The sequence below is a fragment of the Setaria italica genome, chromosome VIII, assembly GCF_000263155.2.
Source record: "Setaria italica strain Yugu1 chromosome VIII, Setaria_italica_v2.0, whole genome shotgun sequence".
Taxonomy (NCBI): domain Eukaryota; kingdom Viridiplantae; phylum Streptophyta; class Magnoliopsida; order Poales; family Poaceae; genus Setaria; species Setaria italica.
In genome coordinates, this window is record NC_028457.1 from 28,146,676 (window position 1) to 28,162,473 (window position 15,798).

Consider the following 15,798-nt stretch of genomic DNA (forward strand, 5'->3'; position numbering starts at 1 on the left):
GTGCGGGGGAGCCGAGCGCCGAGGTGGCTCGCGTTTCTAGGCGGGGAAAAGGCGGGCGAAAGCCAAAGGGGATGGCGCGAGGTGGCTGCTCTTTTGACGGGAGATGCCGAGCCGAAACAGCGGGCTCGGCCGGGGCGGGAGCAGCGGCCGAGAAAGCGGAGGAATACTCGGGGCGGGCACGGGGTTGGGGGGACCTGGGGATGGGCACTGTGTCAGCCTCAGCCAGTGTCGGTCGCACGTGACGGGTGTGTGGTGCCGCCGCGCGGTCAGAGCGAGGCGCGGGACACCGTGCCCGTGACGGTGCGTGGGGCGGGCCGGCGCGGCCGCGCGGGCCCGCGTTGGAACACACGGGTGTATACGTACGTATTGATGACTGGCTGTATACTGTATACGATACGCGAACACGCGAATACGTGTTGGGAGCGGAATGCACGCGCCTGCGCAAGGTGCTAAAGGAGTACTGTAGGGATGGATATAGATGTAGAAAAGATAGCTAAAACGTTATGGATACATGTATATGTATCCGGTTTTGATACAGATATTAAAAATATCATCTTTATTCTTTTGTTACTTTTCTCTATCTCTACAACTAATAAGGATGATTAAGTGGGAAAAGGTCCCATACCCGACGTCTACGAACCGTCGTCGGCCTCGCGCGTCGTCTTGCCGTTGATCGTTTTGTATCCTCCGATTAGCATCTTAACACAATCGCTCCGCTCGTCAATTGCCCCGCCCCCGAACCCTATTTTCCTGCGTGCAATCGGCTATACGTATTGGTATCCAGTTTCAATATATAGGTATTAAAAAATGGAAAAAAAGAGTTCAAATTACTACCTCGAGTATAGCCAAAGTACAAAGTTTGGATAACCCTAAAATATTATTTGGTTCAATATATATCCTTAACTATGGTATTTGGTTCAATTTACCCTTTAACGTAATTTATCTTTTTTTCCTCCATAAACAAGTTGAATTTGAATTCAAAATTTTGCAGGATGGTAGTGACACCACAATGTATATCAAAAATATATATTATGAAAAATTTCATCATAATTTTTTTATAATTTTATCCAAATAATTAGTTTATTATTAAAATCATACCCTATCAAAATAATGATAAAAAATCATGATGAATTTTCTAACATGTGTTATGATGTCTGCTATCATCTCTCAAAAATTTAACTTAAAAATCCACATGTGCATGGAGGGAAAAAAAACTGTGTTAAGGGATAAATTTGAACCAAATGACATAGAATAGGGGTAAATTGAACTAAGAAATAGTTTGAGGGGTTATTCAGACTTTGTCTTATACTTGAGCGGAGTAATTTGGAATTTTCTTATTAAAAATATTATCTTTATTCTTTTGTTACTTTTCTCTATCCAAATTAAATAGAAAAGTGGAATATCATATACCACTCGTGAGAAATGAAGAATCTAGTGAAACCATATGGAACTTATCTCTTCGACTAAATACTACACGAATAAGGCTATTTATATTAATCTAATATCACTAATGTTACGTGAAGATTAATGTTGATCGATTTTAACATGGCTAATCATACTGACTTTATATACTTTAGCTTATTTATTGATGAAATTATTATATATTTAATCTATATTTTATTAAGTACCATAATGTTATTACCTATTGAAATGGTATTGATATATATATATATATATATATATATATATATATATATGTTATTCTTGGTGAGCTAGCTTTGTATAATGTGTTATATGCACATGGAGTACTTTACTCCCTACCTGTACAATAAAGTTGTTCTACTGAAGCAACTATAAGACAGATTTATACTTGATATATTTTAAATTAAGTAGGTATCTGAATTCAAACTATTTGTTTCACATTCATATTCGATAATATATTTAAATTTAAATTAAAATATGATAAGTAACGTTGTCCGAATTACGATCCATTTCTTCATACGCGCCATTTTGGCTTCAGTCATCCATTTCCCTCTTTTTCAGTCGGGGCAACGATGATCCCCTCAAGAAAAATCCTCAGGAAGCAGCGCTACTTGTTGCCGTGGGAAAATCCTCTGGAGGCTGTACTACTTGTTGCCGTGGAAGTCTGCCAGACTGCCAGGCAGCACGGGGTCGTCCTCTGCAAACAATGGCCGTACTACTCGACCGGAGTGGCGGAGTGTACTTCATCTTTGGATTCACGTGCCGCGTGTTCAATGGGAGGAGACACAGCTGCACAGGGGTGGATGCTGGTTGGCGGGAGGGCAGTGTATATGTTTCGGTGATCTGATCACATTGAAAGTTTGAAACGTAAGTGTTGCGTTGGAAAATCTGTTGCACAACACGAAGTTCCTGTTGACTGTTGTGGAGCCTCCGGCGGCAATGCAGCTTAGGTCCCGTTTGGTTTATTAGGAGCTTCTAAAGTTTCTGTCGCATCGAATATTTAGATACTAATTAGAAGTATTAAACATAGACTAATTACAAAATCAATTGCACAGATGGAGGCTAATTTGCGAAACGAATATATTAAGCCTAATTAGTTTATGATTTGACAATGTGGTGCTACAGTAAACATGTGCTAATGATGAATTAATTAAGCTTAATAGATTCATCTCGGGAATTAGCCTCCATCTGTGCAATTAATTTTATAATTAGCTCATGTTTAGTCCTCCTAATTAGCCTTCAAATATTCGATGTGACATGAATTTTAATTCGAACTAAAGATCCAAATACCCCCTTAATTTATGTGTTGTTTGGAGTGCATAGAACTAGATTTTCAACAACACCGGCGTAGCGATTGGAGATGCTCAAGAGAAAAATGTCAGTAAACATCTTATGCTAATTTATGTTCATAAAAAAATTCAATCTAATTTATTTAAAGATTGCTAATAGACAGGATCTTATGACTGAAATAACCTTAAAGCCTTGCTCTGCTCTTCTTCTTGCTCTGCTCTTGATATCCAAAAGGCTAGGAGTTTGATGAAATGATTCACTTTTGGATTGCTCATGGTTATATCCAACTTAAGTGATGTAAAATCCGAAGAAGGTCGCTGGTGAGTTTTTTGATGAGTTGATTGAAACAGGGACGGATCCATCGTGGGGGCGGGAGCTCCCCCAACCCTGAAGAAGCCCCCACCCCTCCCCAACAACTTTCAACCATGGATAAAGAGAAGGAAGAAGAGGAAGGACAAGAGAGGGGAAGGAAGAAGGGGAAAATGAGCTCCCCATTTCTGGATCCGCCACTAGATAGAAAGCCACGTCGTCACTTGAAATTTCTCCTAATCATCTCTTCAAAGACTAGAATCTTGACGAGTCGAACGTATATAAAGCCATTGGCTGAAAAGTTTCGTGAAAAGAAACCTAAGGCTCCAGATCAATCACGCTTTCACCATCTCGAGGATTTAGGTTGCTGGTTGCACGATATGATTTGGAACCTTGCAAAGTCTTTGGCCAGTCACATGCTTTACTTCTGTACAGCTGATGATGAAGGTAACGTTGTTGTATCCGATAAAGTTCAGCACTTATTTCTTTAGAGTCGTTCAAAGTCTTCTCCTAAGATAATCCTATTGGGTCATGCATCGAGGCAACCTGACCAGTCACAAGATTGTTGCTCAGTAGGCTGTGGTCGCTTTCTTATGGTGCAAAATCAAGTTTCCCAGATGGAAATTGAATTATTCACGAACCTTTGTGTTGAAATATTGGAATTCTAACTTCCATATTACATACACAGGTTCACATACCTAAGGGCTCTTATACTACATTCAATTAATGATAGAGGCTGCATCTCTGCTATCCGATACCTGAAGCATTTGCGCTACCTCAACGTAACGGAATGTGATCCAATGATATGCGAAAATCTGAAGAACCTAACAGATTCAGTATGTCATCCGTACAGTCTAGAGAAACTAATGGTATCCACCTATTGCCAAGAATTCTCAAGGGAAGCTTGCAAACTTTTCAATCTAAGATATATACATCTCTCAGTCCAGTCACTTGCATCCATTTTCAAATTTGTGTAACTTAGGTCCCGTTTGGATACTCTTGCTAAAGTTTAGCACCTGTCACATTGGATATTTGGATGCTAATTATGAGTATTAAACATAGGCTAATTACAAAACTAATTGCACAGATGGAGTCTAATTCGCGAGACGAATCTATTAAGCCTAATTAGTCCATGATTTGACAATGTGGTGCTACAGTAACCATTTGCTAATGATGGATTAATTAGGTTTAATAGATTCGTCTCGCTAAATAGCACAGGGATTCTGCAATTAGTTTTATAATTAGCTCATGTTTAGTCCTCCTAATTAGCATCCGAACATCCGATGTGACACTGCTAAAGTTTAGCACCTAGTATCCAAACACCCCCTTAGACACCCTATTTTTGCAAAACTGCAGTCAGATTTTTTTCGGCCAGGGCGGCGATGCGGGAGACGAGGACGGGCTTCCCAGGACCCTCTTATTTTTTTTTTCATATTTTTTCTTTCTACATACAATGGCTTCACCACTCCTTCAAATCCATGCATGATGGAAATTTTCAAGGGAGAGGGGGGCTTGAGCCCCTGAGACCCCTCTTCGTGATCCGGCCCTGATTGGCTGTTGCTCTAAACTCGGTGTATCTTGAAATGAAAAGTTGCCAAACATATCTCAGCATTTGTTCGTTGACAATTGCCTTCTATGAAGGGCACATTCTTAGCATTTCGTCATTGATGATTGCCTTCTAATGAAGGACACATGCCTCAACATTTTTGTCTTTGATGATTTCCTTTTAATGAAGGACTGGAGTGATGAAAAGAATCTTTATTACCAGATCTTAGGTTCTTTTCCAAATATTATTCTGACATATAATCTTAATAACAGTCATAAAAATATAAAAAATGTCACTGTGGATCTTCATGCTAGATCGGAAATGCTTTCCCGTTTTATTGTTTATGTGATAGTTCCCCTTCTGTTGTGTTATTATAAAATAATAACGACAAATCACACCTTTGTTTTGTCATTCAACATGTTGAGTTACTTTATTTTATTTTGAAACGGAAGTCACTCATGATTTACATTCACTTTCTGCATATGCAAACATCTCACGAACAGAAGAAAACGTCTAGCCCCCACACGGAAGAAGACGCGACACGCTCTATCGGCCCAGTAATTTAGTAAGCCCAATGAGCCCAGCCCACCTCACAAGCCTCACCAGTCACACCACGCGCCGACGACGCACGCTCCTCCTCCTTTTCCCTTGGCCCTCACCCCCCCCGCTCCCCGCTCACACCGAAAAATTCAAATCCTCCTCCCAAATCACCGCGGACCAGCCAGAGCCGACCAACCGCCGCTGCGCTCGTCGCGTTACCGCGGCGGCCGCCGCCGCATCCCATGGAGAAGATCTCCGTCGCCGTCCGCTTCCGCCCTCCCAACCCGGCCGCCGCCGACCCCTCCCCCGCCGGCGCCGGCGGGGGCGGCGACCGCGAGTGGCGCATCGACGACAACCGTGTCACCCTCGTCCATCGCTCCGCCGGCCCCGTTCCCGGCGCACCCTTCGTCTTCGGTACGGATCCCGCCGCCTCCTCCTCCTCCGACCTTCCTCTCCCTCCCTTACGCTCCCTGCCCCTAACCCCGCGCGCTCGTGGCTCCTTCCTTGGGCTGATTTGTCGGTTGCCTCCGCAGACCACGTGTTCGACAGAACGGCGACCAACGAGCGGGTCTACGGCACGGTCGTCCGGGACCTCATCGGCGCCGTCGTCGACGGGTTCAACGCTACCGCCTTCGCCTACGGGCAGACCAGCAGCGGCAAGACGTTCACCATGAACGGCTCCGACGCCGACCCCGGCATCATCCCGCGCGCCGTCCGCGACGTCTTCGACACCGTGCGTCAGGTGAGTTGATAGCTCGATTAACTTCTCCCGGAACAAGACGATGCGCTTTTTAGATTGGTTGCAGTGGTTGCTATTGTTGCGGGGGATTAATTGGTTGTTTTTGGGTCTCATGGGCAGACCGATGATCGCGAGTTTCTCGTCAGGGTGTCCTACATGGAGATCTACAACGAGGAGATTAACGATCTCCTGACACTTGAGGGCCAGAAGCTGGCGATCAAAGAGAACCTGGAGGTAAATGCAATGAGTCTTTTAGGTTTATCCTCAAATTTTCAGACAGGTTTTTGTAACAGTGAACATTTCTTGTTTGTCTATAGCGTGGAGTGTATGTAGCTGGTTTGCGGGAGGAGATTGTGAACAGTTCAGAACAAGTATTTGAGCTCCTCCAGCTTGGAGAAGGTACATTTTGTCCACATGCTTTATTTTCACCAATTTGGAAACATATTTAACTGTTGGTGACTCGCTTTTATTTTTTTTGGCAGCAAACAGGCATTTTGGAGAGACGAACATGAATGTTCGGAGCAGTCGGTCCCACACTATTTTCAGAATGGTATAGTATTTTGAAGCCCCAACTAATTCTAGAATTGAAGATGTTTCAAGACCATTTTGTGTAGCTTAATGAAAGTGACATAATTTAGAACTTTATTTTTTCTATTGGTCTCAGGTCATTGAAAGCAGTGCTAAGAACCAGATAGACTCTGGGGATCCTATTCGCGTCTCTGTCTTGGTGTGTGTGCTGCCCACCAATACCTATGAATCATGTATGTATTAAAAGTAATTTTGTGGAGAATTTATGATTAACCCTGTTGTTTACTATTAGAATTTGGTGGACTTAGCTGGGTCAGAAAGAAACAACAAGACAGGAACTGAAGGGGTCCGTTTGAATGAGGCGGGTTATATTAACAAGAGCTTGTTGATGCTTGGGAATGTCATCAATAAGTTAAGTGAGAATGGAAAGCAAAGGTGTGTCTGATGAGGATTGCGTGATTGGCTTCCTCATGCGTTTCCTGAATTTACCACCTTTTGTTAGGCTGTACTCCCTCCGTCCTGCAAAGATTGTTCGTTTAGAAAATTTTAGACAAGATAGTAGCAATACTAAAAGTCCAAAGTACCCATAATAACTCTTAATCGGATGGATTACTGAGTAGAATTAATTATGCATGCATGCTTCCAGTAATTGTTGGACCTATTAGCCTTCCTTATTTAGCGAGTCTGGCTCGGGCATCGATGGTGGGAGTAAATGATCGATTCGTTAACTGGGCCAGAAGGTATTATGAGGGCCTTTGTTGGATTGTCTGAAAGTTATATGGACACTCTTTGTGGGACAAGTTTTGAAGGCTAAACGAACAGTCTTTGTGGGACAGAGGGAGTATTGAATTAAAGTGCAAATCAATCAAAGAGTCATGTACTTGATTATATCTCATTTTCGATGATTCTATTGCTGCCGTATAATGGTTGATCCTGAGTTTACCTTATGGGTCCAAGTGTTAGGATGAATTAGTTCATTAGTTGGTGTATAATCTAAGTCATAAATTCATTATCCAAGTAGAAGTTGGCAATTTCTTTTCCACCATTGGATAGTTTTGAACCATGTCAGTGTCCTGAGTGAAAAAGATGATACCTTTACCTTGGTAAAGAAATACTCTTTGCCTTTTTGGTACTATGCACTGTTCACTGCTCTACTGCAATCAAACTGCTTTAAAGAATATTCCTTCAGTGACCCCATTATTGCCTTGATGTTCTTAGAGTTATCTCCTATGGACCGTGTTAAACAATTGAATACCTTATGCAAGAAAAGGATTAATTATATTGCCTTTACACTATGGACAGAATGTTATGATCATATGAAACTTTGCAAGATCGATAACTATATGGAACTTAGTTGAAAATTCTTTTGATGCAGAGGGCACATTCCCTATCGTGATAGTAAATTGACTCGTATTCTCCAACCTGCACTTGGAGGCAATGCAAAAACGTCTATCATCTGCACTGCTGCACCTGAAGAGGTTTGTATATATGTTTGTAATTGTTACATACTTTGAGTGCTAACCTTCCTGTATACTATTATTTTCTTTGTTGTTGCATATTCTAAACAAATTACCATTTAACCTGCAGATGCACATTGAGGAAACTAGAGGAACTCTTAAATTTGCAAGTAGAGCAAAATGTGTCAGCAATTGTGCCCAAGTAAATGAGGTATGTGTTAAAGCTTCTAAATAAAATTCTTGAGTTGTCTTATATCCAAACATCCAAGTAAATGAACTTTTGTTGTGAGTTGTCTATATCCACTGCTCTAATGTATTTTATTCAATGTGAAAAATGTCAGTACAGATTGTTGGAATGTATTCATGTAAATGCTTTGGAGCTAATCCAAACATTGATCCTGCCTATATCTTATTGAAATAAATATAATTATTCAATTTAATTTGTTATCATGGTTTTTAAGAAGTAACAGAACCTAATATGGTTGCCTGTATGACAGATTCTAACAGATGCTGCTCTGCTGAAGAGGCAAAAACGGGAAATAGAAGAACTTCGTAAAAAGCTGCAGGTAGTTGCTCTTAGTTTGGTATCACTCCATAAGAGTAGGTATGATATTGTTACTTGTCTTGATGCGCTTTTCATGAATTTCAGGGTTCGCATTCTGAAGGGTTGGAGCAGGTTGTACTAAAACTACGCAATGATATGCACAAGGTGTGTTTCTCATTTATTTTGTGGTGCAGCACACAACTTCTTGTTTAACTCATCTAAAATTAGTAAAGTTATCTGTATTCTTGTCATGTAGTCTGAGCTTGAGCGCGATCGTTTAGCAATGGAACTTGAAGAGGAAAGGAAGTTACGGATGACCCTAGAGCACCATTTGACTGAGCAACAGAAGCAGCTAGAGGGTCTGGATAATACCAGCATATTAGCAGACCAGTTTACTGACTCGATCCAGGTATATTTGATGGAAAAGAAACCTGGTAACAAATAATTTCAATCTTGTAGCATCTCATTTCACATGTTCATGCTATTATTGAAAGCTTAAAGCTCTCTGCACAGCATATTTATTGAATGTCCATCTCCATTGCCACATTCATCCTCTTGCTTTCCAGCTAACTTATAATAAGCAAGTTCCAGATATTAATGGGACTATTTGTTTTGCCTGTTGCAGCTGGATGCACTGAAAACTCCAGATTCTAAGTATATGCCAGATGGCTTTGTTGCATGTCGCTCACGCTATTCAAATGATGTTGAGTTCAGCCCGATTCCTGAAAATGTGGATAATACTGCAGACGAAGATCTATGGATGCGCCTGAACAAAGGTTGTGTTACTGATCTTGACATGCTTGAGATGACTCCTGGTCTGAAACGTGAGACATCCTTGCGACGAGACGCAACATCAGTATGTTACTCCACCAGCCTTATCCTATGATTTTTCTCCGACATTGCTGCTTCCCATTTTTTTTGGACTTTATCTCAGAAATTGATTAGGACATAAATTATTACAAAAATTTAGACTAGCAAGGGGGAACTAGATAAATTTGTATTCAGTAGCATCCAAATTCGAGGCGAGTAGGGCAAGAACTTGGGAGGTGGGGGTTTAACATCCATATCTCCCATGAACCTACTGGTACTGTTACACGTTAAAAAACAGACCATACAAGGGTACACAAACTTAAACTAGTTGAAAAAACTTTGTCCAATCGCTACTGCTTATCATTATTCATTAATTTCACTTGATGGAAGGTGCAAATTAGCACCATCAAGTGGTGCTATTCCAAAACGTAATAATGCAGAGCATACATGCTAATTTTGGACACATAATGTTTTTTTGTTCTTGCTAATAAACTGGCAAAATGATATTATCTATGTAAGATATACATGCTCAATACTGATGATTGGGGAACCATTAGCTAGAGGTATATTTGCCAAGTGTGAAGCCGGGGACTATGCTTTCAGTTCTGTGATATTCCAGAGGTTTGAATTTTGGTTGATTAAACTTATCTCTGTGTCATGTGAGTACATGAATTGAATGGAAAGCGTTGAACTTAGTAATTTCTTGACCCCTATAGTCGTGCCAAGGAGACTATCTACTCATATTTTTTTTGCATTACTGAATTTGCTGTTGAATTCAGCTACATTTATCTATTTGTCAACCTATGTCTCTCGTGTTCAATCTATGTCGCAAGCTTAATAGGTACATCTTTTGCCATTGCGCACTTGCGCTCTGCATACTTAAACGTCCAATTGGGTTTTCATCATCAATTTCATTTTCATATGTGCACATAGGCTGGCTCACTATGCAACAGTCAACATAAGCAACAATGTTTTTCTGGGCGTGTTTACTTATTCGTCCTTCTATTTCGGTTCAAATATGCTGGAACTGAGAAATGATTTCCTATATATTTCTCTACCATTTCTTGTGCTCTGCTCTCAGGCTGCGCCATTGGAGGAGCCTACTGACGCAAGGTGCCAGAAGTTAGAAAAGGACTGTATCTCTGACCCGCAACAGCTGGAGGAATCAAATGCGAGATGTGAGGCCCTCGAGAAGGAGTGCGACCTGCTGAGGGACAAGAACTCGTCCCTGCAGCAGGAGCTCTCCGAGTCCAAGCGCGAGGCTGACCGTCTTGTTGCCGAGAAGCAGGCTGAGTTGGAGGACTCAAAGGCTACGTGCGCTTTGCTTGAGAGGGAGCTCTCCAAGTCTAGGCAGGATGCCGAGCGCCTCGCCATCGAGAAGCAGGAGTTGGCCGGGGAGCTGGGCGTGGAGAGGCAGAAGATGGAGGAGCTGAAACAGGACATCCGGGTGATCAGCCGTGCCTTCTCGCAGCGGGAAGGGCAGCTCACTTCGCTGTACACCAAGTCCAAGGCGATCCTGGAAAACTGCAAGGCCTCGCACGTCGCTACCCTTCCTTGATGGCTGAGTTGAGACGCGTGCACACTGCTGGGTAAGAAATGTCTCTGCACAGACTGCATCTATGCGCTGGCTATAGGTGTGCTGGATCTCTTGTGTGTGAAAAGTTTCAGTGGGATACGGGTAAAAAGTGTGTGCAAGCGATATGGAAGTTGCGTGTAAACCTGAAGGAAACATCGGCTGCCTCTGCCACTAGTGTTGAGTTAGCGTCAAATGTATTTGACCTGTGAACGTGGTGTGTTTGTTAAGTAATGTTTATAAACCAGTCAGATTGCCATGAGTGTACAAACATTCACAAAAATCCCTGTCCCAAGTGCACTGTAGGTCATCTGTTGCTGTGACCACTATTCCGTACTCAATGCTTTGGGTACGAATACAAAAAAAAAGTGCTTTCACCACTATTCTTAGTTTATACACGATGACCTTTTTCAAATGCACCGAGGCCAACAGGCATTGACACAACATATCACGACCTTTTCTCTATCTCAACACTGTCCAGGATAATGAAAAAAGAATGGAGTGTTAAGCTTACCATAAAAATGTCCCGGTGGCTGAATCGATAAATTTATTGAGATGTTTCCCCATATGGGACCATGTGATCATTCCAACTGTCACCCAGTTTCCTATGTTTCCGTGGAGACACACATGAAGGACGAGGGAGCAGCTGTATTCGGTTGAGGAGGCGGCGGATCCACCCTAGCGTTACCCAATGTACCGCTATAGTCGCCGACTTGCCATTACTTCAGACTGGAACATAGAGAGGAGAAAACGATAAGGAAAAGGAGATAAGTTTGTGATTTGCCTTGCCACCGCCGTCATCGTTGCTGCTGGGCTTCCAGGTAGCCCTCTTGGGATGTGGCGAGGCGAAAGATGTGGTTTTGTGGAGTGCAGCGGTAGGAGTTAGGGGTGTCGCCGGTGTCGCCCCTTTGGAAGTGACACTAAGGTTAGGTTCTTCTCCTCGAATGATGGTTTCCTATGGAGCTGTCTGACTTTGGATAAAATTAGTAGGGTAACTGATGCTTAATGTATTGAGTTGCATACACCGACCAATTCAACTCCTAAAAAGTGGAAAATTCACACCGCATATTAAATTAATTTGATACATATTTATCTTGTGTCGTTTCTTGGAGACTTTGCTTTTAAGTATCCTAATTTAGGACGCCACATGGCCCCTTCACAAGAGAGCATTTATTTTTCTTCCAGTTTTACTCACTCTAAAGCAGTAAGATTTCTTTTCAAGATTAAGATATGAAAAGAGGTGAAGAGAAATTTACACGAGGCCAAAGAGGAATTTTTTTGGTTAGCTTGCACCGGATAGAATCATGAACCACTAGTGACCCAATCGAGAGAAGAAGCAATTTGATGCGCTAATTGTAGACAAGTAAAATGATCACAACATATACATACTACTTGAATTAGATTGCATCTAATAAACACAATTTTCTATATGAGACACAAAAATTTAGAAACCATTTTATCATGAGAACAGAAGCATGTAAAGTAAACATAACCAACTCATATAGCATTCTCAACTGATTATGTTCAAACAAAAACCGTATATAAACCACTCGCTAGCATGCCGAACATGCATACATATCCACAACATATACAAGACATCAATATATACACAAAAAATTCAACTAAAACAAGGTAGAATTTTATCATGAGCAATTGACAATACACGTAAATATATCGATGCAATAAATTACAAACAAGTGGTGCAGACGATGGCAACCAAGGGGACTGATGGCAAGCTGCCAAAGCTTGCAGACACGCTCCCTCTCACGTACAAATACAGACATGCATGCATATGCACATTGCACAACCACGAATCAACGTATGTGGGCCAATCAGTTGCGTCTCTGTTAATGGCCGGCACCCGCACCGACAAGGGAGCCAGTGAGGCTGTTGGCGACGCCACCGGTCGCACCAACAGCGTCCTTGTTGCTAGCGACGCCGTTGGGAAGGCTGGTGACGGCACCGGCACCACCAGCGCTGCCTTGAGAGCCGGCAGCACCGCTGGCGGGATCCGCCGCCGCAGGAGGCACGACGGAGCACAGCTGCACGGCGGTGGCGACCAGGACGAGGAGCAAGACGGTGTTCCTGGCCATGACTGCCATCAACGAACTTGTGGAGCTATATGTGGTGTGCCACAAGAAAGCTAATCAGAGATCAGCGTGCTTAATTTTGTGGTGCTGGAGTTGATGGTTCTTGAAGTGGCGTCCATGGCTGCAATATATAGGGAAGCACTGGGGTTGGAGCTGACATTGAAAACGCCCATCAGGTTCGCGTGGATGCATTAATTGTTAAGTTACAACTCATCGCTTGACAGGCTTGCAATCTGGATGCATATCGTGGATTAGTAATTTTTTACAGGCCTAGTCAACTGGACAGCCTGCACGGTTGCGTTGCATTGGTTAATTATAGCTAGGCTAGGCACGCACGTTCCCTGATCTTATGAACTTGATGTGCAGGTGTCAGTCATGTTGAAGGTGCTAAAGTGTTTGTGCAGCATAATTAGACACGGATGTTCGCACTACGTTGATATCAAGATCGAAAATTTACATATACTACACGGAGATAAGCCCAATCACACAGCTGGTCTGGAGATAGAACAAGCTCAGATGTCCATTATTGTTCCATTGTCTTCCAACAACTAAATCTTTTTCCCAAGTTCCATTGTCTGAAATTTGAAAATTCAACTAAGAAACATGCAACTCACGACTAACTAAATCTACAAGAAATTCATCCATTCACGCAGTGCACTGAATATTGGTACCCCCACCAGTAGGGGATATGATCTCAATCCCCTCCTGTTTCCATCAAAATATTGGTACCCCCAGGTACCAATTTTTGGTACCTCTCATCAAGCTAACCCATCAGCCCTTCTTAGAATTTAAATGACCAGAGTTTGAAGTGGGCTAACAACGATTTCCAAATGGTTTTAATTAACTTCATAGACCCATTATATTTACACTCAGTGAAAATTTGATCATGCGGGAAGAGCTACCATGCATGTCTTAGTCCTCATGAATGCAAATTTGGCTCTGCATGCAAGACAACCATACTTCTCCCATCCCAGAACAACTTCTTTTAAGATACTGAAAAAAGAATGTTCACCAGGTTCTCACATGGTGGATGTATTGTTAAATTGCCAAGTCGTTGAATGAGCTAGTGTGCTATTAGAACCTAGTGTGTTACAGTGCTACTATGGGAGCTTCGGAGTTCCAGAGAATCATTCGGATATTACGGAGATTGTGGAGTTTAAAGAAGAGTAAAATACATGAATGGCCATGGTACTTGTTATTAGCACTCGTTAATGACTCCTTTTTACCCCTGTTTACCTTTAATAATGACTTGAATTAAATACCTAAACTATTGATCATACCTAATAAACGGGCCATTTTCGCATATGCATTGTATTTTGGAGGACATTCTATTTTCACAAGAAATTGGACCATAATGGAGCATAATTGGACAAGGCCCTGAACAAACGACAACCCAGAGAAAGACAAATGCCAACGAGCCCAAAAAGGGCCTAGGCCGATCAGCCTATGGAGCCCATGCCGATCGGCCTAGGTCCCATTTCATGCTTATTCTTAATGAGCAATCCTCCGGGAACACTTAAGGACTAAGTCTCTGAAGATATGGCAAGTTGATCTTGGGATCAAAGTGAATCAAGTGGAGATTTGGAAGGTTATCAAGGACCATTCTTATCCCGAGGTTCTCGTCGTGTCAGGTCCACATACAAGCGAAAAGAAAACTCCAGAACATCAGAGAAGATTTGGGGACGAAGGGAGACGCGAGAGGCCAGAAGAAAGAGCCAGGCCGATCGGCCTAGACCCACCTAGGCCGATCGGCCTGGGCCATTCCCTCGCCCCCTCGACTTCCCATTTCAACCACGGGTCCTCCAGACTATAAATACCTCCATTCTCTATCGCCACGTAGAATAATCTTGACGTATTCGACGGTAAGCAGCAGAGAAGCAGAAGGAGCCTAATGTTTCATGGATCTCTAATATTAATTTTTGGCAACTTCAGCCAGTAGTCCTAGATTACTAGGGAATTTGTGTTTGGAACCCTTAATCAAATATTATTAAGGACAATAAGTGGATTATGAACTTGTAATAGAAATCAAGTCAGTTTTGGTCAACTCATTTGAAATAGGTCAAATTTGGTCAAAAATCAAACAAAAGATTCAAATTTCGAAACATTTAGCAAAAAATGGAACAAATAGTTGGAAGTGCATGGAACATAATGGAGTCATGTTTGGACTAAGAATCAGATCAGAAGGGTCTCAAATTTAAGGTAAAAAATGTTGAATAAGGTCCACTCTAACAAAGCTAAGAAAATTTCTAAGTCCGAAAACAGTATCAAGTGACCAACTTTGAAATGTAATTCAGAGAGATTTTGTATATAAACTTTGGAAGTTTCTGGACCATAAATAAACTTGGATACCTAGTGATTGGTTCGGGCTTGTTGTTGACCAGAGAAATCCAGAATTTCATATTCGAATGAAAGCTTAAAGTTTGCAAGTTTGAACTATTTTGAATCATTTCTGACGAAACTGAATTGGCAGCCATTTAACACTGAATGGCAGCTGGAAGTTGAAGGGACTGCTGAAGAAATTAGCATTGAAGTAGCTCAAGGCAAGCTCCGGAGCATGTAAACCTACTACGGGAAACCTAAAAATTGCCGAGTGTATTTTTTTTGCCGAGTGTTTTTTTGCGAGCACTCGGCAAACAAGCTCTTTGCCGAGTGCCAAGCCAAAAACAGTCAGCAAAAAAAAAACACTCGGCAAATCGGGGCTTTGCCGAGTGTCAAATAAAAAACACTCGGCAAAGTCCCCTCTTTGCCGAGTGTCAAAGAAAACACTCGGCAAAGAGGGGGGTTTGCCGAGTGTCAAAAAAAAACACTCGGCAAATAGGGGGGTTTGCCTAGTGTTTTTTTTGACACTCGGCATAAAAATAATTTTTTTTCCTCTTTTCACCATGAAATTTTTTCTACTCCCCCCATACAACATGTGGTACTCCATGTTAAAATTTGGTATATTTTTGTA

The 15,798-nt window shown here is 42.1% G+C and overlaps 1 protein-coding gene across 1 annotated transcript; it reads left to right on the forward strand.

Annotated features, from left to right (window-relative positions):
• Window positions 1-5,231: 5,231 nt before the first annotated feature.
• Window positions 5,232-11,058, forward strand: LOC101778752 (kinesin-like protein KIN-7L). Its single transcript, XM_004979379.3, has 14 exons — window positions 5,232-5,521; window positions 5,641-5,849; window positions 5,967-6,080; window positions 6,164-6,245; window positions 6,329-6,396; window positions 6,511-6,573; window positions 6,667-6,809; window positions 7,750-7,852; window positions 7,962-8,042; window positions 8,329-8,397; window positions 8,481-8,540; window positions 8,632-8,784; window positions 9,001-9,231; window positions 10,267-11,058. The coding sequence occupies exons 1-14, from the start codon at window positions 5,350-5,352 to the stop codon at window positions 10,741-10,743; spliced, it is 2,025 nt and encodes a 674-aa protein (XP_004979436.1). The 5' UTR covers window positions 5,232-5,349; the 3' UTR covers window positions 10,744-11,058.
• Window positions 11,059-15,798: the final 4,740 nt, after the last annotated feature.